The sequence below is a fragment of the Mauremys mutica genome, chromosome 6 (genome assembly GCF_020497125.1).
Source record: "Mauremys mutica isolate MM-2020 ecotype Southern chromosome 6, ASM2049712v1, whole genome shotgun sequence".
Taxonomy (NCBI): Eukaryota; Metazoa; Chordata; order Testudines; family Geoemydidae; genus Mauremys; species Mauremys mutica.
The window spans coordinates 77,974,542-77,996,949 of NC_059077.1; the positions used below are offsets into that span (position 1 = coordinate 77,974,542).

Consider the following 22,408-nt stretch of genomic DNA (forward strand, 5'->3'; position numbering starts at 1 on the left):
CTCACTTCCATCCTCCCTATTGTTTTTTGTGACTCTTTAAAAGGAGAGAACAGAGGAAATGTGCCGTGTCCCCATTCCCTTTCGGGGGGAAAGAGTAAGGGTTTGCTCAGATGAGACTGGGTCATCAATTCCTTTTGCTTGACACATTGGTGACATGTTTTGTTTGAGCAACCATTACAACGTACACTCACCATATGATAAAGTGAAGCAGGGGTTTACAAAACATTCTCTAGCTGTTCAGAAATACATTTTGCAGTTATAAAAACCTAGAATGTTTTGATACAGTGGAAAACATGGGACAATTCAGGTGCCCTGAAAGAAGTTATCAGAACTCTGAATTTTTATCTGAAAATCTGGGACTATCCCAGTTTAAAAAAATAAATAAATCTTTACCTTGAGGCTTAGTAATTACAGGACTCTGACTTCTCTTTTGAAAATATTTACATGGCCTAGTGAAACCAAATGATGGGATTGTTCTTGTCACTTGCACTATTTTGTATACTTGCAATTGCCTTAATTTATCTGGTTTTGTTTTCTTGTTTGCTTTTTATGTTTTGGTTTTTAATTTTTCTTGATTTTGGTTTAGCTGAATTTTCTTTATTCTGGCATGATCAAGTCCAATGAAATGATGCATTCATCTGGATGCAAAACAATATACAGTAAATGGGATATCAGTATTAAATCTGATCTTTACATGGCTTTTCTAAAGTCTGGTCTTGGGACACTGTTGCTCCCTGGGAACCAAGCATGGATGTTCTGCTGAGAATTCTGACAGAAGGAATTGCTTGTGTGTTGTTGTGACACACTACTTCTTTCCCAGTATTAATGTATACATAAAACAAGTTACACTAACAATATATCCAGAAAAAAAACAGGAGTACTTGTGTCACCTTAAAGACTAACAAATTTATTTTAGCATGAGCTTTCGTGAGCTGCAGCTCACTTCTTCAGATGCATAGAATGGAACACACAGACAGGGGATATTTATACATACAGAGAACATGAAAAGTGGAAGTATGCATACCAACAGACAGAGTCTAATCAATTGAGATGAGCTATCGTTAGCAGGAGGAAAAATATATCCAGACTACATCACTGATTTCTCCTCAAATGGGAAGCCAACTTATAAGGCCTGTGACAACTGCTACCCCTCAGAAACACTACAAAACTCTGACAGACTTAAGCAATCTATCCTTTCTTTATGAAAAACAGTACTAAGAGACATAGGAATGTAGCAGGAAATGTGTTATAGCTCCCTTTTTCCTATAATTTGATTAGGTTAGATCATCTCCCCTGGCTCCAACCTCCCACATATAAGGCCATGAGAGGTGATGTCTTCAACGAAAATCTTCCCCACAGCATGCAGTTGGGACCAAGGTATGCCTCTTTGTGATAAAAACTATGGACGCTGCTCCAAAACTGGTAGAACTACCAGGATTTGTTGAAGGATTTGTGCAGAGTCCTAGTAACTCAATGCTCTCTGTGGTCTGCAGTTCCCTGAGCCTCCCCAGTTACAGGAATGCATTACAGACTTTCTCTAGGTAAGATTTATGGAGCCAGACTGGGGGGTGGGGTGAGGGGAGATGCACATTCCTCCAACCTCTTCCTTACCCACTCTATACTGTTCCCTGTTTGGACTCCTGGCCATATGGGCAGCCCTCCACAGGTTCTAAGGAGTGGGAGTAGGAGGGAAGACTTGTGTGTACAGACCCCTTTATCAGGGAGTGTGTGATCTGGTCCCCTTTGTGGGTTTTTTCTTTTTTCTTTAAGCCATTTTGCATTTTGATAAAATGTAGTACGGAGGATGTGAGCAAGTCTACCTTGGAGGGAATGAAATACTATAAGATTGCCAATATAAACCACACTATATTGCCATTATCACAACACTTGATAAATAATTATCACTTTACTACCTATCCTGCAAATCCTACTCCTGTTAATGATTAAGGATCAAGGGTGAAATCTGGCTCCATTGAAGTCAAGGAGAATCTTACCATTTGCTTCAAAGGGGCTAGGGTTTTACCCAAGGGCCCCAGGATTGTTCTTTTCTCTTCAGATATCCCCCCTTCTTCCTTGCACCACTAATTTTCTGCCTTTTCAAAGCACATGAAAAACCATGAATATCAAGTCTTCACTTCTCCCTCTTTGTTCAAGAACATTGACTTCTTTGGAGGGTCTTGAATGGTCTCATGTGAGGCTCTAACCTGAAATGCAGCTGCATATGGGACTACTATTCAGACCCTCTCAATATTTTGTACCAAGAGTCTCCAGCAAAGAGGATGAAATGAAGACTGATGTTTGTAGTGTTTCATTTGTTTTATTTATTTAAAAAGGACAGATGAAAAAATCTAAAGCTTCTTTGGTACAACATACAATTCAAAACAAAACAAATTGACTTTTGCAATGAATCTGACCTTTGTTTCCTAATACGGACCAACACTCATGCTACACGATTTGACAAATGTGGCATTTGCTTAATATTACTAAACAACATCTTAGTTAGCTAATATACTGACTTCTGGATGATTTTCTGCTTAGTAAAGTTATAATTTATAAAAATCATTACTCCATAATCTCTCTTTAGAGCAAAATTTCTTAGTGCACCTACTGTAGTACATTTTGGATTATTTCTGGTTGTTAGGGCTGTTATTCAAGAAACATGTTTGGAAATACATTATTGCTTAATACAATCTCCTAAGACTCCTTTCATAGGAAGTGTATTGTATGTTTTATCAAAGTAACAAATAGATTAAAAATCAGAATGAGATTAGAATGCCCAGTTAAACTTGTTTTCTTGGAAACAGCTGCTGAGGAGTCAAAGTGAAGCTAGGGGTGGGGTTCAACCCACTGGGTTAACTGACTGACTAGGTTCTGCTCCAGTCACCAGTCTGCATTCTGAGATGCTGTGGCAGTTATTGACAATTGAACTGGAATCTGAAGCTTGATAGCAAAGCAAGACAAATAACTTAAAATGGAAGATGAGTGTCTGGCAAGATGCAGTTTAAGGAAGATGAGGAGCTTGATTCGTCCTTAACTTAGCTGATGTAACATAGGCTACAGTCCCTCCGCACACACCCATTGCAAAATGCTTTGGGGGTGTATGAGATAATGCAATCCACATTGCTGAGAGTCTGGAACTGGTCAATGCAGCCAAAAAGGGGTTTCTAGGATGCATTGATTCAGCACATCCTCTGGGAACCTTCGTGGAGTGGGCTACACTTCTAATCTCAGTAGGAGGCTGCAACAGAAGCCGTGTCTGCCTAAACTTCAATCCTATCTAGGACACAGATGCCTGTACTGGTGTAATATCCATGGGGCATCCCCTCTATAGATTCCTGGTCAGGAATCGGAAACGAGCGGATAAGATCCAGAAAAAACATCCCAAGTTTTACACTGAGCCCAATGCATGTTATGGATGAACTTCGGGAGTTTAGTCAGTACTGTGTGGATACTTGTGCTGAGAAGAAAGGATCAATAAAGCTTTTAGTGTGAGTGCCTTGATTTAGGCAGTTCCCCAATAACCTGAGACATGACATAAACTAAAGGGAAATGCTGGAAAGAGAAAATCAAACTTGCATATGAGTTAAAGAATATTAAAGGGTAGTATTTAGAATGGTAAATTTAGAGAGAAAGGAAACAGGAAAAATGCAGAAAACATAGGTTTATTAGCAGTTTCTAAATAAGAACTTTTTTGGCAAAAATGGACATTTGTCCTGTTTGCTTTTGCCAACTGATCATCAAAAGCAAATTATGCATTTATTCTGTTTTGCCAGAAAAGTGGGGTGCACCAAGGTACATTTTTGGGGGGAAAGGTGGTGATGTGAGGTGGCAGGTGGCAGGGCTTGGGCTGTCAACCCTGCACAGCGTGGGACTCAGTGGTGAGCTCCAGCCCTGGGTGGTACAGGGTTCAGGCCATCCCCATGAGTTGTCTCGTTTTTACTTTGGGAAATATCTCTCTCAACCATTTCTCTCCTGCCTCTTTGACTGCCTGGTGCAGCACAGCCCTCCCGTGTAGCCTGTTACTAGTTAGTTCTTCCCAGAGTATGGTGTAATGTTGAACGTTTTCATGTCCCTCTTGCAAATCTCCTTGAACCTGAGCCTATGTCAGCCACTGGCCTTAGAGCATTCACCATACAGGAGATCTTTTGTAATGCATCCATTACTCATCTAGTAGATGACCAAGCCAATGGAGATATGTGTTTTTGAGAATAGTGATTTAGATTTGGCAATTTTGCTTTCTTGAGTGTTTTGGTGTTGGGAGCTTTGGTTCTCACTTGATCAAAAACTTTGATTCCTGCCTTTCCTGTTGATTGTGATGTGCTCTTGGATTCTCTGAGATTAGTACATTTCAGAAGAGGGGTTCGTGTTGTGATGGAGATATGCTGTGTGATTTGCTTCAATAACTAGAAGCATTCTTCAGAGTGTACTGCAAATGAGTCTTTATATTGTACAGTCTTTTTACTAAAAGCTAAGGTTGCAGCTATATGGATATTTATTCAGAGTGTGTTCCATGCTGCATCAGCATTCAGGGAAGGTTCAATTGATTAAATAGATTCTCTGAAATTCAGTGAATTAGATACACCTTCCTTTGTCTCTGTGGTGTTGATGTTAATGTATGCTTTGTTTGGTACAATGGAATTTCCATAGTGAAAACCTGATTTAGCAGTATACAAGTACATTATCTGTGTCACATTCTACACTGGGAAAGCTGTGAGTATGGAGAACATCCTGTAGGTGTTTTCTGTGGGTGACAATTAAATCAATTTGATACTAGTGTCTAGATCTAGGGTGTTTCCATAAGACTCTCTCCAGCTGTCCTGGAAGCAGGTACTGGTAATGCATGTCCGTTAGTGGGTGTAAAACTCTAGTAGTTTTTGCCCATTGTCATTCATATTTCCCATTTCATGGTGGCCACATATTGTGATCTGAGCTGAAATTTCCAAGCAGATAAGAGTTGCTTGCCTGAAGGTAGCTTGCTTTTGATGCTATCAAGTTACTGATAAAATAACTGACATTATAGAACACTAGGGCACCCCTTACCAATCCCAGAGATGTTGGGAACAAAAACAATTGCCACAGTTAATTTGGGAACAGAGTATGCAAAGCAAAGTGTTAGTAGAGCATATCTGGCATTTTCACTGGATGATAGAAAGTGATGTCTGAGAAATTGGAACTATCTACAGTACTTTGGATGGGAAATGTCACATCCCATGTTGTTTCTTGTCAGGGGTGGTATTCTCAGTTAAGAAACATTATTATTATTTTTTTTTAAAAAGGTCTTGTATTTCTGTAGTTACTCCATCAGAGGATCTGAAGGTGCTTTACAGATGACAAATTATGTTTTGCAAAATGGCCAAGAGGGAAAGTAGTATAAACTTCTTTATGCCTCTTTCCCCCAGAGAATAATGGATAAGTGACTCCCACAATAGATCTCATAGTACTAATCTATGGCACAGCTGGGAACAGAACACAGATCTTCTAACTCCCAATCCTGGGCTTTAATTACAAGACCATCCTTCAAATATTTGAATCGGAAACCTCTCCAGTCTTAGCCTCTTCTATTCCTTATTTCTTACCAGCATGGGAGTGATGCCATTGACATTCCCAGCATCCCACATCACCTTCTATGTAATCCTGGGTGCATGACAAGATCTAACAGATTCACTAGCAAACTGATCATGTTTAAATAATACTTTCAACGTAAATGATTTAACAAAATATATCCCAAGGTTTTTTTTTATTTTATTTTAAATTGGACATACAACTTGGGTTACAATATATCACCTCTCAGTTTAGGGAACTCACATAGGATGGTGGTTATTAACCACTAGGTGCCACAGTTGCTTCATAGAAATGCAGTAAAATTATTCTTGATCTGTCAAGGAAAAAAGTCTCAAAGCCTATGTGGTATATCAAAATTTTGGTAATGTATTGTATTTCCAGAATATATGTATATTGCATATTCATAATCAGAATCCATTTAAATATTTAGCTTAATGTTTACTTCACTTTTATTTCTGCTTAAGAGTTCTCTTTATTAACTAATTCTTTTAGTAGCACACACTGTGGTTTCACTCTTAAAAGTATGTAAAAATATCCATTTAAAACAAAATTCATCTCTCTGCACATTTAATTAACAAAGTTTCCACTGCTTTTAGACCTGAAGAGCCAGAACAGCTGAAACTGAGTGACTCAGAGGTCATTTTGTCTTGTGTATCATGAACAGAATTGTGTAACTAACTGAGTGGTACTTAATAAACTTGAGCAACTACACTGAAGATAATACAGGTGCACTGGTATCACTGAGGCCATAATTTGAAGACAAAGGAGCTGCATAGCTGTAAATGAACATCTGTTGATGATGCACAGGACTGAAAGAAACTAGCCTAAGTCTCAGAGAGCAAGCTAAATTTGCAAGGGTGGCAATTGGGGTAGAAGGGGAATACAGAAAGCTTTGAGACATACAAACCTCTAGTGCCATTTTTAGAAACACTTTTTTTTCCCAGTGGAGAGAGAAACTTTAAATATATTTCCTCCTTTCAGTGATCTTAACATTATAGCACATTTCTCACCAAGAGAAGACAAGATAGAAAAGACAAGGTAGGTGAGGTAATATCTTTTATTGGATCTTGATGTTGGTGGAAGATACAAGCTTTCAAGAGAAATATAGCTCTTCAGGACTAGGGAAGGAAGCAGAGGGTAGCTCAAAAGTTTGCACCTTTCATCAGTAGAAGTAGGTCCAGTAAAATATATTACATTACCTACCTTGTTTCTCTCATATTCTGGGACTGACATGGCTACAACAAGATGGCAAGCAGATAGAGAAGAACTGAGGGATATCTCAAAAAATGTATTGGAATTAGAAAAGGTACAGAAGGGCAATGAAAATGACTAGGGGAATAGAACAACTTCCATATGAGGAGAGAGTAATAAGACTGGGACTTTTCAGGTTGGAAAAGAGATGACTAAGTGGAAGGAGGAATCTGATATAGGTCTATAAAATCATGACTGGTATGAGAAAGTAAATAAGGAAGTGTTTACTCCTTTTTATAATAGCAGAACTAGGGGGTCACCCAATGAAATTAACAGGCAGCAGGTTTAAAACAAATAAAAGGAGGTACTTCTTCACACAACGCACAGTCAACCTGTGGGCCTCTTTGCCAGAGGATGCTGTGAAGGACTATAACAGGACTGAAAAAAGAACTAGATAAATTCATGGAGAATAGGTCCATCAATGGCTATTAGATAGGATTGGCAGGGATGGTGTCCCTAGTCTCTGTGTGCCAGAAGCTGGGAATGGGTGACAGGGGAAGGATCACTTGATGATTACCTGTTCTGTTCATTCAAGCAGGGGCACCTGGACTTGGCCACTGTCAGAAGACCGGATATTGGGTCTGACCCAGTACTGCTGTTCTTATGTTCTTAGGGATGGCTAACAAAGGGTGGAATGATAGAGCCCATGGATATCTCTTGATCCTAAGAAGAGGCCCTTCTTAAAAACATTGTACTGTTTCCACAGAGCTACAGTCTGAGAACAAAAGTTACTTTGGAAGTAACTTCTCTGTAGGTGATGACAATGAAGTCTATTAAGTCTGCAAAGTACACTTTGGGAGTAAGGCTTACACATTCTATAATTAAGAGGTAAAATATCTGTACTGACTTTCATCAAACACAGAAATTGAGCTGAGAATAATGTGAGAGAATTCCCATTTTTGGGGAAAAAATTCTATAAAATATCTTCTTTATCCCACTCTTCCATTGATTTTTATCTGGCTGAACCAGCCTTCTCTCCTCCCCACCTCAATGTCACTTAGTCTTGCCTTCTTTACATCTGATGTATAATAAACAGAGCCCTCAAATGTACCTTACTGCCACAGATTTTAAGAGTTACAAAAAAGTAGGTGCTTTTGATGGAAAAACTATTACATATGTGCTACTGGAGTTTCAAGAATTATTTCAGTGCAATGATATTTGGGTGCTAGATAATTGGGTGCTAGAAACTTAATTTCAGTGGTTGTGTTGTTGTGTAGCTTTGATGAAGGTATTATTAGTTGAAGGATGCTGATATCACTAGTGGATGTAAATATTTTGGGCAAATATCAGTGGTAAGACTGTTAAGTTTAAAAACTGTTTATAGATGTGGACTGAAAGTAGTTTGTCACCTGTCCATTATTTTAACACTTATGCCTTTGAAGGAACCAGCTTTTACATTCCCAGATCCGAGGTCTATACAATTATCTTTCTTAATGATTGGAGAAATTCAGACTGGGGGAAGCTACCTAACAATTTTGAAGCTCTTAGTAACGTATTTAGCAAGTTATGAAGCAAGCCAGGGAGGAGGGGAGAAATACACTTCCTGGCTTGAAAGTTATTAAATGTTCAAAGCCAAGGAACAGATGGGGTGGAGGACTGAAGTTTCCATGCCTCCCTCACAAAATATATCCCCACTTTGTCTTTAGTAATTATCCTTTTGAGGGAAAAACCGGGCCCTTCTCTCTTTTTGCAAAGTCCTGTGACCTCTTTTAGCTAAAGGAAACTCGTGAGTGCTGGTGATGCAATAGCTCTTTACAGCTCTCCCCCTCATAACGGTGGGGGATGAGTAAATGTGCGGGTGCCCCCCCATACTTACAGTGTTAAGCCCCCCCCCCGCCATACTTACAGCCTTGATTGGCCAGCAGCTGCTGTTGGAAGGGGCATTTCCCTCGCTCGTGTTAAGCAGCCTGATGCTCCCAGGACTGGGAGGGAGCGCGTGGCTGCTAGCCTAGCCCAGCCTGATGCTTTAGACTTTCCTGACCCCCTTCACTCCACCCCGCTCCCGCAGCTGCTGTGCTGCGGCTGGGTAGTGCGGCGGGGCTAGGGCACCGGGAGGAGCCCAGGCTGGAGCTGGGAGAAAGGACACGGGTGCTGCCCCCGGTCGGAGTTGGAGCAAGAACAGGGCGCCAGGGGCAGGGAGAGGGGAAATGGGAGGGGGGGAGCCGAGGGAGGACGGGGCCCCGGGCCGGGCAGGGGGCGCAGCGGGAGGAGGACGGGGAGGAAGACCTGGGAAAAGGGGGCGGCCCGTAAAAAAATCGTTTCCTTCCGGAGAAGCAGCTGCCGCGGGGATTCGCCCTGCCCGGGGTCCAGGCAGCGGCGGCGGCTGCTGCTCCCTCCTGGGTGAGGCGCTCGGCGGCCGCCGCGGGAGTGGGATGAGCGGCGAGCTGGGGCCGCCGCCGCCGCCGCCGCGTGGAGGAGGCTGAGCGGTGGGAGGGGCGGGGAGGGACCAGCCGCGGCGGTGACAAGGTGCCAGCAGTGGAGGGGCCGCCGCCGCCGCCCGGCTTCTGCTGCCGCCGCCGGGAGAAGTTTCGCTCGGAGCAACAGACGCCAGCAGCCGCCGTCGGAGCGGGAGGAGGCGCTGAGGCCGGGCCGCCCGGCAGTAACTCGGCACAGGGAGCTCGGCAGCAGCCTCCTCGCCGCGCAGCTCGTGTGCGGGACCCTCCCTCCGCACCATGGCAGCGCGGTCCCGCAGACCCTGGCTGAGCGTGGCGCTGGGGCTGGTGCTGGGCTTCACCGCCGCCTCCTGGCTCATCGCCCCCAAAGTGGCCGAGATGAGCGAGAGGAAGAGACGCGCCTCCAGCCTTTGCTCCTACTACGGCCGCGCGGCGGGGGGCGCCCGGGCGCAGCAGGAGGCGGCGGCGGCGGCCGTGCTGGGGGGCACCGGGTTCAGGAGCAGCCCTTGGGAGCTGCAGCCGCAGGCGGAGGAGGGCACCGTCCCCAGCCCCCCAGCCGCGGCCGGCGGGGAAGGGGAGCCGGAGGAAGAGGAGGAAGCCGGGGAGAAGCGGAGCGGCAGGCACGGGAGCAGCCACAACGGGAGCGGGGACTGGGGGGGTCCCGCGGGCTGTGCCAAGCCCCGCAACTTCCTCTACGTGGGGGTGATGACGGCCCAGAAGTACCTGGGCAGCCGGGCGGTGGCGGCGCAGCGGACCTGGGCGCGCTTCATCCCCGGCAGGGTGGAGTTCTTCTCCAGCCAGGGCTCCGCCGCCCCGCTCGCGGGGCCCGGGCTGCCGCCGCTGCCAGTCGTCGCCCTGCCCGGGGTGGACGATTCCTACCCGCCGCAGAAGAAATCCTTCATGATGATCAAGTACATGCACGACCACTACCTGGACAAGTACGAGTGGTTCATGCGGGCGGACGACGATGTCTACATCAAAGGTGATGCTGGGCACCCAACACCCGTCCCCAAATGCTCAACCCCTCCCGGGGCCCTTCCCAGAGCTGCCAACCCGGGACCGGCTTGACGTGGGGGGAGATTCCCATCGGGGGCAATGACAAGCCACGTGACTCGTCAAAAGCAATAACTAAAACCCGTTTCTATCCCCTCTTCTCCCCCACTTTCCAGAGCTGCCAAACCGGGACCATCTGTACCAGGGAGAGTTCCACAAATGGGGGAAACTTTATCTAATTGAAACGCACTTAAATAACCACGCAAGCCTTTTAAAAACTCCCTTCAAACTTACCCCAATATGTGAGCGTCCTCCATCCTGTGCTAATCCCCGCCAGAGAGTGAGAGCTGGCAGCAGGTCTGACTCCTCGGTTCTTCAGCGCGTCCCCACTGGCCTGACAAACACACACCACCTGTGTGTGTGTCTGTCTGTCTCTGGGTAGTTTTGAAAAACTTAGCCAGCGCTTTGTGACCTCTGTCAGAGATCGCTAAAAGTCCCAACACTTCGTCAGGGATTTATAGCTGGAAACAGAATTGCCAGTACAGGTGTCCGAGGGAATTCAGTTTTGCGGGTATGTAGGAAATGAGTCTGCGCTCTTTTTCGCCCAGGCTTGAGAAATGAATGTATAATGCAGGGTTTTCGCCTGGAACCCTAAATAATCTTTTAAAGGAGCTCTTCGATGTTATCCCAGGCGTAGTTCAGAGATAGTGGTTATCTGAGGGATTAATGTTGTTTTTTCTCCTTCACTCCAATTTTTCTCTTCCCCTTTCGCCCCCGAAACCGGGACAATAGCAGCTGAATGCAATTACTTTTATTTGCAGCAGACTGTAATATTGTGTATGAACTTACCTATTATCTTTAAATGCTGATTCCTTCAAGATGCTAGTAACTTGCTATTCACTATTCCTAGAAGTCAGTAGTAATCCTCAGATCTGAGATATGCTAAGGCATTGTTATCCCAGGACACTTACAGTTAAGGAATGGGGATACTTTTTGGTACTAACATACTTGCTTGCTAATATAGTCAGTTGCTTCCGCCACTGAGTAACGGGGAGCATACATCTGTCTTTTGTAATAAAGGAAGATGAAATATCCAGTCTGTGAGGCTTTTAAAAGTGTTCCACTTCCCTTAAAATACTTCCAAAGGGTGTGTTGGTTCGAATCCAGAGAAACATTGACGTATGTCTGTTCTCCGAGGTGTTGCGGGGTTTACCTCGCTTTTCAATTCCTTGTGCGTGTACTGGGGTGGTTTCCAAGTGATGTTATACAAGGCACAATAGTTGGAACTGTAATCAGGTTGCACAGTGAAGGCAGTTGGTGGGACGCTAAGCTTTTAGTGATATTAATATTCAGGAACCAAGACTTTTTCGGTGGAAAATCAATATTCTTGAATACCTTAAGGGCGGTGAAGATGATGTGCTGGAAATTATGCTTAAGGATCAATCAAATGCCTCACTGTTTGAAGCAAATATTTATCATTTTAATGATGTGCCTCTAGGTTGGGTGACTTAAAGAGGATCAGTTACTACAGTCTGGGCACTTACTTTGGTCAAAGGAAAGAAATCTGCCAGGTTTCACCAGTTGCAGAATTTAAGATGAACTTTAGGGAAGAGATTAAGCTCAAGCTGGTGGGAATTCAGTTATGCTTTTCACTGTTGTGCTTTAAAGCTTCCCACATTGCTCAGCTATGCAGCCTAAGGGTGGCAGTCCATCCTCATCTTACTCCTCTGTATACAAGTATTGCAGCTCACAATGCAGGTAGTATTACACGTCAGACACCCATACTACTTGGGCACAGCAGTATGAGTTAAGGACTGAATTTAGATCTGGCAAAAGTAATTTTCAGCAGATTTAATTTTTTTTAAATGAAATACATTAAAATTGTATCTTTTGCTGCTTTTTTAAGATATAGATATTTTTGATAAAATAATTCCTTTTTGTTGTTCCATGCATCCTTTGAATCCAGGATTTTTCTTTATTATTTTTGCCCATTAATGTTGCAAAGGTTCCTTGTCAGGCCATTGTCATGTTTTGCAGTGCATCTCTGAAAAGCTTTTGCAGCATGCTTTCTATTCAAGTTTTTAGTACCATTGGAAAATGGCCTTCTGATACATGCTGCCTTACAATGTTTGCTTTTGCTTAAGGAAAAATGCTTGTGTTCTGATAAGCAAAAATTTCTCATCATCAATGGATTATGTATATTAGCATGAGGGCTAAATTTGCTGTGCCTATTGAAGGTGTTATGGAATGTAGCAATTTTGCTAATGAAGGAGATGATTTTCTACCTATTTAATTTTGTCACTTTATTTTTTGTAAATGACTTTATGGACTAACTTGCTTGCTACATTTCATAATTATATATTCACATGTGTATATGTATACATTTTACAGTATAGAAGTAGTACAGAAAGAAACTGCCACTCTTCTTTTGTACTCATCTGTAACTTGAAAGCCACCAATTTTTGTAAATTGCTGCAAGGCTAAATTTATACACCAAATTGAAACTTTAAGAAAATATTCTCAAAAGGAGAAATTGATATCGTTATCTTTTGCTGTACTGCTTTACATCATTGGAAGCATCTGGACAAGTGACTGAACTCAGGTATAGACTTTGGGGGAATATGAAAAAATATTTGACAAAAAACGGGTTTAAATTAATTACATCCGTTGTATTTTTTTAATTAATCCTGTTATATTTATTTCTGACATGATTTTCTCCATTTGGGGTAATATATCAATGCAGATTTTGTCCATGTAAGTTTACTAGGATGTCAGGTCTAATTATGACTTCTCCTTATTTTGGTAGAAAACTTACACTGGAAATGGTGTTCCAGTACAGCTATACTGGCAAACCATCCTATTGTAAGACACATTTTATACGGGCAAAATAATGTTTTTTCTCCATATAGCTTGTAGCAGTTGTCCACATGAAAGGGAACTATACCAGCAAAAGTACAAATGTATAAATGTGTCTACACTAATGCTTTTGCTGATGTAAAATGCCTTAAAACTTACATCAGAATAGGAAAATTGGTTAGGTGTGACATTTTTTCTTTTTAAGTGTGTATTGGAACACAGAAAACTACATTAGACTATTATAGAAAATTATGACGTTTAAAGAATGATTGAGATGCAGAAAACTAGATGACTGTTAGAAGAGCTGAAGAGATAATGCTCACCTTTTCTCTTCCTAGGTGAAAAATTGGAGGAGTTCCTTAGGTCACTGAACAGCAGTAAACCTCTCTATTTGGGGCAAACTGGTCTGGGAAATATTGAAGAACTTGGAAAACTGGGGCTTGAGCCTGGAGAAAATTTCTGCATGGGAGGGCCAGGAATGATCTTCAGTCGAGAAGTTCTCAGGAGAATGGTGCCACATATAGGTGAATGTCTTCGAGAAATGTACACCACACATGAGGATGTGGAAGTGGGAAGATGCGTCCGACGGTTTGGTGGAACCCAGTGTGTTTGGTCATATGAGGTAAGAAGTAATGGATAAGTCATGATGGCTTTAATATACAGATTTCTATGTGAGAACGTAAGTAAATGTATCTCTAATCTTTCCCCTTCTTTACTATTTTTAAGTGCACATATATCAGGATGTAAATTACTGATGATAAAAATATGAAAAATACATTCACAGAGCCTCATCACTGAAAAATATTTTGATTTATTTCTGCCCACAAGTACAAGTTGTTTTCAGGTGCCAGAGTGAGCTCATATCAGTAAGAAGCTGTATCATAAATATGTCATTTTATATATATCATGGCTTATTATAATACTAGCTTAAGGGTTTATATGCATTTCTTCTATAACTTACAATTTGTATAAACATGCATATTAACATTTCGATCACTATTTTTCTGATTGTACAAGACAAAGACATTATTTGCAATCACTCAACAGATTATATCCTTCTATGAGTTCTTCAGCAATGTTATTGTGGTGTTCAGAGTGTAGTAGCATTTAGTATTTTCCTAATGGTTCAGATGTACTTTTAATAAAGAACTGTTTGCTATGTGAGAAAGCAAAGTGGTATGATAACTTATTCTGGAGTCTAATGAAATGGTGTTTGATGAAGAATATGTCACGCCAATAGATACAGGCAACATAACAAATTATAGAAGTCATACATATTCAAGGAGCACATAAATTCCTCTAATATTCAATCAAGTTTTTAAGTAAAGGTACATATTAGGCTACTAAAAATTTGGTTGCAATACTGATATTATATTTTACAAAACTAAATCAACCTCTATAGCTGTTTTACTAGGGGGGCTATAATTAGGTGTAAGATTATTCTTGTAGATAAAAATATAGACTCAGAGTACATGGACAGGAGTCATAGCTGATATGGTGAATATGATTTAAGCTATTTTGATTGGTTCTTTAGTATTAATGTATGCTTGCCCTTGTGGCACCATCTCGTTAAACAGGAAAAAATCATTCCAGTAGGCCAGTGAAAAAGGTTATGAGCCATTAAAGACAAAAAGGCAGTAAAGTAATTGGTTTTGTGTGTTTATTTTTCAGAAAGCTTCAGCTAAATGTGGTGGTCTTTTTTTAAAATGGCTTTGGAAAGCTACATTGGATGTAAATAGGTGAATGATGGCTAAAAATCTCTGCTTAGTAAAATATTGCTTGCAGATAGTGAGAGTCTTGTAATTAACCACATTATTAATAAGTGTGGTTGAAGATTTATTTTGAGAACATTTTGTGTTACAGTGCATAAAATACACTAGTGGCATAGAAAAATTGCTTAACAATAATGAAATAATGGTGTGCATCATGCAGATGGACGTAAAACTTTGACTAGGATTCTCTAATCACCATTTTAATCAAATTACTAAATTTGGATCCAGAGCCTACATTCTGATCTATTTGGGCTACTCCCACACAAAGCCCCATTGAAGTCGGCAGGGCTTCATGGAGTTGCAGGGAGTCTATCCATGCATAATAGAATGCAGGATGGTGCCACAGTCCTAACAGTGCCATTCTGAGAGATTGTGGTTCTATTTCACCCATTCTTCTTTGTTGTCTTGGTTAATCCCCCTCCCTCCCCCCAAGATAACTGGCAATCAAATTCTGCATTGAGCTCCACATGAGCAGAGAGGTCCACCTGCGTGGGGCTCAGGGAAGGATTGTGGCCTTAAACCAGGGCCGCCCAGAGGATTCTGGGGGCCCGGGGTCTTCGGCGGCGGGGGGCCCTTCCGTTCCTGGACCCGCCGCCGAAGTGCCCCGAAGACCCGCGGCGGGGGCCCCCCCGCCGCCGAATTACCGCCGAAGCGGGATCCACCGCCAAAGCGCAGCCCGGTCTTCGGCGGTAATTCGGCGGAGGGGGGCCCCGCCGCGGGTCTTCGGGGCACTTCGGCGGCGGGTCCCGGAACGGAAGGGCCCCCCGCTGCCGAATTACCGCCGAAGACCGAGCTGAACTTCGGTGGCGGGTCCCGCTCCGTCTTCGGCGGCAATTCGCCAGCGGGGGGTCCTTCCGCCCCGGAGCGGAAGGACCCGCCGCCGGCGAAGACCCGGAGTGCCAGAAGCTCCTGTGCCCGGCCGCACAAGAGTTTGCCGGGCACCCCGGAGCGAGTGAGGGACCCCGCTCCAGGGGCCCCGAAAAACTCTGGTGGGGGCCCCCGTGGGGCTCGGGGCCTGAGGCAAATTGCCCCTCTTGCCCCCCCCTCTGGGCGGCCCTGCCTTAAACTGTCTGCTTTTTGGAGATGTGTTTATGCAGCACTTAGAATAATAGAATAATAGTCTCCAATTCTGACTGGGACCTTTGAGAGTCACTGCCATATATATAATATATTAAATAAAGAAAAACTGAAAAGTAAATGTTTGATACTATAATATTAAATGGTGATTTTGAAGTGTCCTAGTATTAGAAGAATTTTGTCACTTCACATACAAAGAGCTCTAAAATACATATATGATTAAAACAAACTTTTTGAGACAATACATTAGTTCTGAAGTATTAAATATTAAAGTTAGGTATAAAGGAGAAGTGAAATGAGTAAAAATTCTTCATAGCAAACTAAAGTGCAGTCATTTTTAGACATGAGGAATGCATATATTTTCTATTCATTCATTTAGATGTGCTAAGAAGTAGGATGGGATTTTAAGATGGAAAAAGGAAAATAAATAGATCTGCAACATATTTTTAAGTCACATTGTGACAAAATATATTTTTAAAATTTTATGAAAAAAGGATTTTATTGAAGCATTTAAGATCTACTGGTAACACATTTTACAATGGCTCCATGAATAGTGATGGTGTACTCCTTTATGATTTTCTTAGAACAGCAAGCTACTTCACATACTTAAGGTCAATTTTTTTTCCCTCGGGTAAATGCATGCAACTCCTGGGGCCAGTCCCGTACTCCTTATGTAGGCAGACATTGAGTCCAGGTGGGTTGCAATACCTGGACACAACAGAGTGATTTCAGGACAAAGTTTAATCCTTCTTTATGAACTTCCACGCTTCTCTTGGGCCTTATTCTGCAGCAACATACAACATAAATTAGGAATATCTCCACAGTAATTAATGGATTTCAACTGGTGTAAGCAAGAGCAGAATCAGGCCCACTATTGCATTTCTTTGGGGTGAGTCTGAACTGTAAGTTCTTAGTGCAGTCATGGAACAGTACTATTTACAGATTGTGTACTTAGCTTTCAGAGAAACAGGTGGTCATAGTTCTCTATACTGTAGCCTTATTTTCTCAGTTGCAGTTTTTTTTCTCAGTGTGCTTTTTAAGTCATACATGAAGATTACCTTCAGAAAAGTCAGTGTTATATAGAGCACATCTTGAAGGTTAAACATCAGAACTGTGCGCTGAGTGACAAAAGTAAAATCGGTAAGAGTGGCAACCCATCTGTGTGTGTTCTGTATAGATTTAACCTCTGGCAGCTAATACCTTTTGTCTACGCTATGTGCAAACTGACATTTTAAAACCCTCTTAATGTATTTTAAAACATTGCTCATTTTTCCAATGTAGACAAATACAATGATGATTCAATATTCAAATTTTTGGTGATGTCACACTAATTGATATGTAATGGACCAGACCTGACCTTACCTGGTTAAGGTAAACCCTATCTCAATGTATTTAATGCAGTATTGCCAGCCCTTGCTCCCAAAAAATCATGAGCCTTTGAAAAACTTGCAATTGTCTTGTGATTTTTCTGGTGGTGTTTTTTTGTTTGTTTGTTTTTGAGCTTTTCAGGGTTCAGGTTTTCAAGCTTTTCTTTGTAACCCTGAAGTCTAGAAACTTCCATTTTATTTTTAATGAGATTAGCTGTGTTGTTAGTGATGAATAGTTTTATAAACGTTTATATTCTATAGCAGGGGTAGGCAACCTATGGCACGCGTGCCGAAGGCAGCATGCAAGCTGATTTTCAGTGGCACTCACACTGCCTGGGTCCTGGCCACCAGTCCGGGGGGCTCTGCATTTTAATTTAATTTTAAATGAAGCTTCTTAAACACCTTAAGCCTTTTTAAAACACCTTTTAAAAAACCTTATTTACTTTATATACAACAATAGTTTAGTTATATATTATAGACTTATAGAAAGAGACCTTCTAAAAACGTTAAAATGTATTACTGGCACGCAAAACCTTAAATCAGAGTGAATAAATGAAGACTCGGCACAGCACTTCTGAAAGGTTGCTGACCCCTGTTCTATAGAGTATAAAATATTACAGTATTTTAAAACTACACATGATTGTTTATTGGTTTACCATTTTAAAGGGACTTGACTGTGGAAGCTTGTATTGGATAATTTATTTGCTGTGTGTCCCTTTTTTAAATGATAATGCTGATTTTGTAAACATTTTTTAAAAAAATTGTATCCCCTGGGTGTAAAATAGAAAATAGTTAATACTATAAAGCAGGAAAATAAAATGCAGGATATAACTAGCTGCATACATCACCCCATCAGGAATTGGACATCATTATTGTGAATACTGGGTACCAAATTGAGCAGGAGGTGACAATTGAGATAAGTAGTGTGTTTCCAGAACTGAAAAAGGAGAATCAGGAAAGATGGAAAGATAAGTCAAAGATCCCTCTTACCAAGTTGATTTGTGAGTTTGAATACCTCAGGTTTTGGAGGCCAACTTGAGATTTTAAGCGGCCTCAACACTTTCTCAAAATCCTGTTTTTTAAAACAAAAAAAGAGATAAGGTATCTCAGGTTCAGAGAAGATTGGTTTAAACTGGAACAGGTGCAGAGAAGAGCTACTAGGATGGTAGAAAAAGAAGGGCCTGTTTTATGAAAGGAGGCTGGAAGAACTTGGCTTGTTTAGTCTAGTAAAAAGAAGGCTGAGGTGGGATATGATTGCTCTCTCTAAATGCATGTGTGGGCGGGTAATGAAGAGGGTGAAGAAGAGTTATTTAAGATCAGAGATGGTGTTGGCACAAGAATAAATGGATGTTAACTGGCTGGGAACAAATTCAGGCTGGAAATTAGAAGAAGGAATGGGGTTCTCAAACAGACTCCCAACAGGGGTTGTGGGGCAAATAGAGCAGAACAAATTTATTATTGCATTTATATGAAATGGTTACTTGTGATGGTAGGGGACAGGGCGGAAAAGACCTGGGGCTCATTTCTGGTTTACATCTTCTGTTTCTAAATACTCATGCTTCAGGTTTTCAAACAGCCATTGGCAGGGACCAGGAAGGTGTGTTTTTCCCCAATGTATTCTGGGAGGTTTTTATTTAATCTCTTTCCTCTGAAGCATCAGGTTTGGCCAGGGTAGGAGATGGGGCAGGGTGGGCAATGGCTCTGAGGTGGCACCAAGCATTCTCTTTCTCAGGTGCTTGGCTGGCTGGTTCTTGCTCACATGCTTGGGGGTCTAACTGGTTGGGGGTCTAACTGGTATGTGGGGTTGGGAAGAATTTTTCGATAGGTAAGATTGGCAGTCGAGAGTTTTTGCTTTCCTCCACAATGTGTGGGTGTGTTATTTGTCTGGATTATCTGGGTATATCTTATTTATTCATTTCCTGGCTGTTTCAGGGGGCCTCAAGCACTGGTACACCTCGGTCTCCCCTATTCTCTCCCTTTGGCACATAATAGTTTGGTCTCCTGTGGGTTGTAATGTGCTGGTTTCATTGTGGGTTCAATGTGCGCTTGCTGGGTGGTGTTAGTGGCCTGTGCTATACAGGAGGTCAGTCTATATGATCTAGTCTTCTATTGGTCCCTTCTGTGATGCTGTGGGTACTACCTCTTCCCCCTCCAAAAGAAAATGTTGCTTTTTGAAAACCATGGTCTTCAAATATTAATATTAATATATTGTAATTCACAAGAGGTGGTGCCTTTTTCTAGTTTAGAGGGGTTGGGGGGGATAATTTCAATATGTTTCAATAGTAATTTCTGGAGCTTAGGCGCTCCAAAGGAGCTTGGAAGCATCGGCTATGCATGTGCTATAAAAACGTGCATTTGGCCCATGCATGCTCCATAAACTCTGTATGCGGGACAAGTGTGCTTCTTAAAACTTAGAGGCCATGTATGTTTTATGTAGAATGCATGGGCCAAATGCACGTTTTTATAGCACATGCATAGCCGATGCTTCCAAGCTCCTTTGGAGCGCCTAAGCTCTAGAGGGAACAGCTTTCTTGCATTTCCTCTCCCACAGAGCTTATGAATGTAGCTTCTGGCTTCACTCTTGCAGATCTACGTAACTATTTAAAATTAAACTAAATAAAAAACAGTATTTTAAAGGTAGTTCAAGGTATTATACCAACCTCTGATTCATCATCCTGATTTTTTACAACATTTTCTTATTTTTAAAACTATCTTTCTCTCTCCTCTTGTTGTGTGTGGGGGGATGTGCACGCAAGCACAGGAGGCTGACTATAATGAAAGAGTGAAAATGATTATACAAAGTGATGTATAATGCCCAGACTAAACAAAAATAAAAATATTTTCTAGTCTTCAGTTTCAGCAATTTTAGGTGTTGTAGTACTTGTACTAATTGATAAGGTTCCTTAAGTTTTAATAGAACAATAGTCTAACATGCCAGATATATTCCCTTATAGTTGGGGTTTAATCACTTTATTGTGGTAGTATATACAGGAAAGTAAAATCATTTAGGGTCTCACATTGCCTCTGAATAATTCTTCCATTAAGCATGTGTGCTGTAGATTCAAATTCATGAATTTAAAAGTAGACATCTAATTGAAGCCCGTGAAATCACTATTTAATGCCTACCAAAGATGTTCTTGAATACAAATTGTTTACTGACTTTAGTGATAGCTTCTGAACCTTTCAGGCTAGTTTTTTGGGCACCTAAATAAGGAATTGGGGTAACATTTTAAATATTTTAGGTATTTTTGAAAATTTTGCTGCAGGAATCTTAACTGTAGAAACCTGTTGTTGAGAATTCTGGCTATTGTTAATGTTATTGTTATGTAAATTTTGACTTCTACTGACTTCTACCATTGTATGCATGGTTAAGCAATTATTTCTGAGTTCTTTCAGCTTGGTGCCCAAAATAGTTCTGTTGCATTATAATGTACACTTTTTTATAAACACTTCAGTTTTTGAAAATTAACATAATTTAATTTGCTGCTACTTGGAATTTTCCTTACTAAAAATGGTGAGAGCTAATATTAAAATATTTCCTGGGAGTTAAGCATCTAACTTCTATTTGTGCTTTTGAAAATCTCTCCTGAGAGATGTCTATATAGTCTCAGTTTTAAATCTGAAATATATTTAACTGGAAAAACCTGCAAACTAAAACAAAAAAAATCTACTATGAAGTAGTAACATATGTGCACACTTTTCCTTTTAAAACTATCTGCATTCTCCCTCCCCTCCCCCGGATAAAGGACTTTAACTAAAACACAGACCTTTATTTTTTTAAATTTTATTTTATGATGGGTAGTTGTAGTGAATTCTAGCTTAATAAAATTGGTTCAGTTTGACCTTCCCACACAGATAAGATACTAGATTCCCTTTTTTTTCCTGGATAATTTCCCAGGCATCCAGCATAACTACACATGTTATATTCTGTAAGTAGACCACTGAATTAATAATATCTATTGCAAAAAGACATTCCACCTTATTGAAAATCACAACGCTGGAACCATATGCAGTATCAGTACTATGTTGTTCTGCTTGTAAAATTTTCCGTGTTTTCTTGGAACATTATTGGTGAACATTCAGTATATTTCTTACTCTATGTGTGTTAGGTAAATAGATGGCAATGAGGCAGATAGTAAAATATTTGTGGCATGTATTCATCAGTTTCAGCAATAAAATAAATTATTTAAACTGTATATCGTGTTTCTAATGTATATTGCCCTATTAGTCTAGTTGATATTATTTGCACAATATGTACGAATCAGTGAGCTTGTACGAGGTGTAAATGCACAGAACCAGTTTATGCCTTTTAGCTGCTTAAGAAGCAGTGGGTTGACTGAACCCACTTGGAGCCAAATTTTGTTCTCTGTTGTGCATGTATGGCCCCTGTTGATGTTAATGAGTGTTCTATATGTGCACATAAGAGTAGAATTTGGCACTACCTATGAAAAGCTGCATATTTCAGTATTGGAAATGGCTATTGGAATCTGTCAAAGTATGTTTTAACTGACTAGTTTGTAGTTTTAAGGGTATTTTTGGCTTTTATATTAAATTGGCACTTTCTAAGTATTTTGTGTTTTTGAATCATTAAGGTCTTGGGGTTTAGAGGTTGGTTTATTTTTAGATATTCCACCCTTGTTAGTTTTTCTACAATGCTTAAAAATCTATTTACAGCTATCTATATTTTATTGGTCAAAATACAGGTTGGGTAAAATTTTCAGTAGTATTCAACCAAGCTTCTAAGTGTTTGTGCAGACAAACAATTAGAGTTGTGGAGTGCAAATATAAATAGGTTTTGATCCTGCAAATAGTTATGCAAATGCTTGACTTTATGCTCCTCCTTTATACTGTCAGTAGGGGAGTATGTAACTACAGTATGTCTATAAATATTTGTGGGATGGGGCTGTAGAGACTGTTTTTAAAAAGTGGGATATTATTTTCCCAGGTTTGACTTCTTTTTTAAATGGGTGAAATTTAGATCCACTGTGCATTTATTATGAATTCTCCCCATTGATATTTTCTCTTTGTTTAATAAAGTGGGATTTATTTATTTTTTTGTTAACATCTTCTTTTAATAGTCTATGAGGGTATTTTCGTTCTACCTTGTTTACTAATATTGTTTGAAATGAATACAATA

General features: G+C 40.9%; 1 protein-coding gene across 4 annotated transcripts in view; it reads left to right on the forward strand.

The window, feature by feature from the left end:
* Positions 1–22,408, forward strand: part of CHSY3 (chondroitin sulfate synthase 3) — a 245,392-nt gene that overhangs the window by 16,845 nt on the left and 206,139 nt on the right. The window contains exons 1-2 of one of the 4 annotated variants that reach the window (XM_045020340.1): positions 9,110–9,153; positions 13,394–13,677. In XM_045020340.1, coding sequence (XP_044876275.1) covers positions 13,519–13,677 — 159 coding nt within the window. In that variant the 5' untranslated portion in view covers positions 9,110–9,153; positions 13,394–13,518. Of the gene's footprint in view, positions 1–9,109; positions 9,154–9,373; positions 10,189–10,702; positions 10,771–13,393; positions 13,678–22,408 lie in introns of those variants that run through there. The other 3 variants (XM_045020338.1, XM_045020341.1, XM_045020339.1) reach the window with 3 other exon arrangements.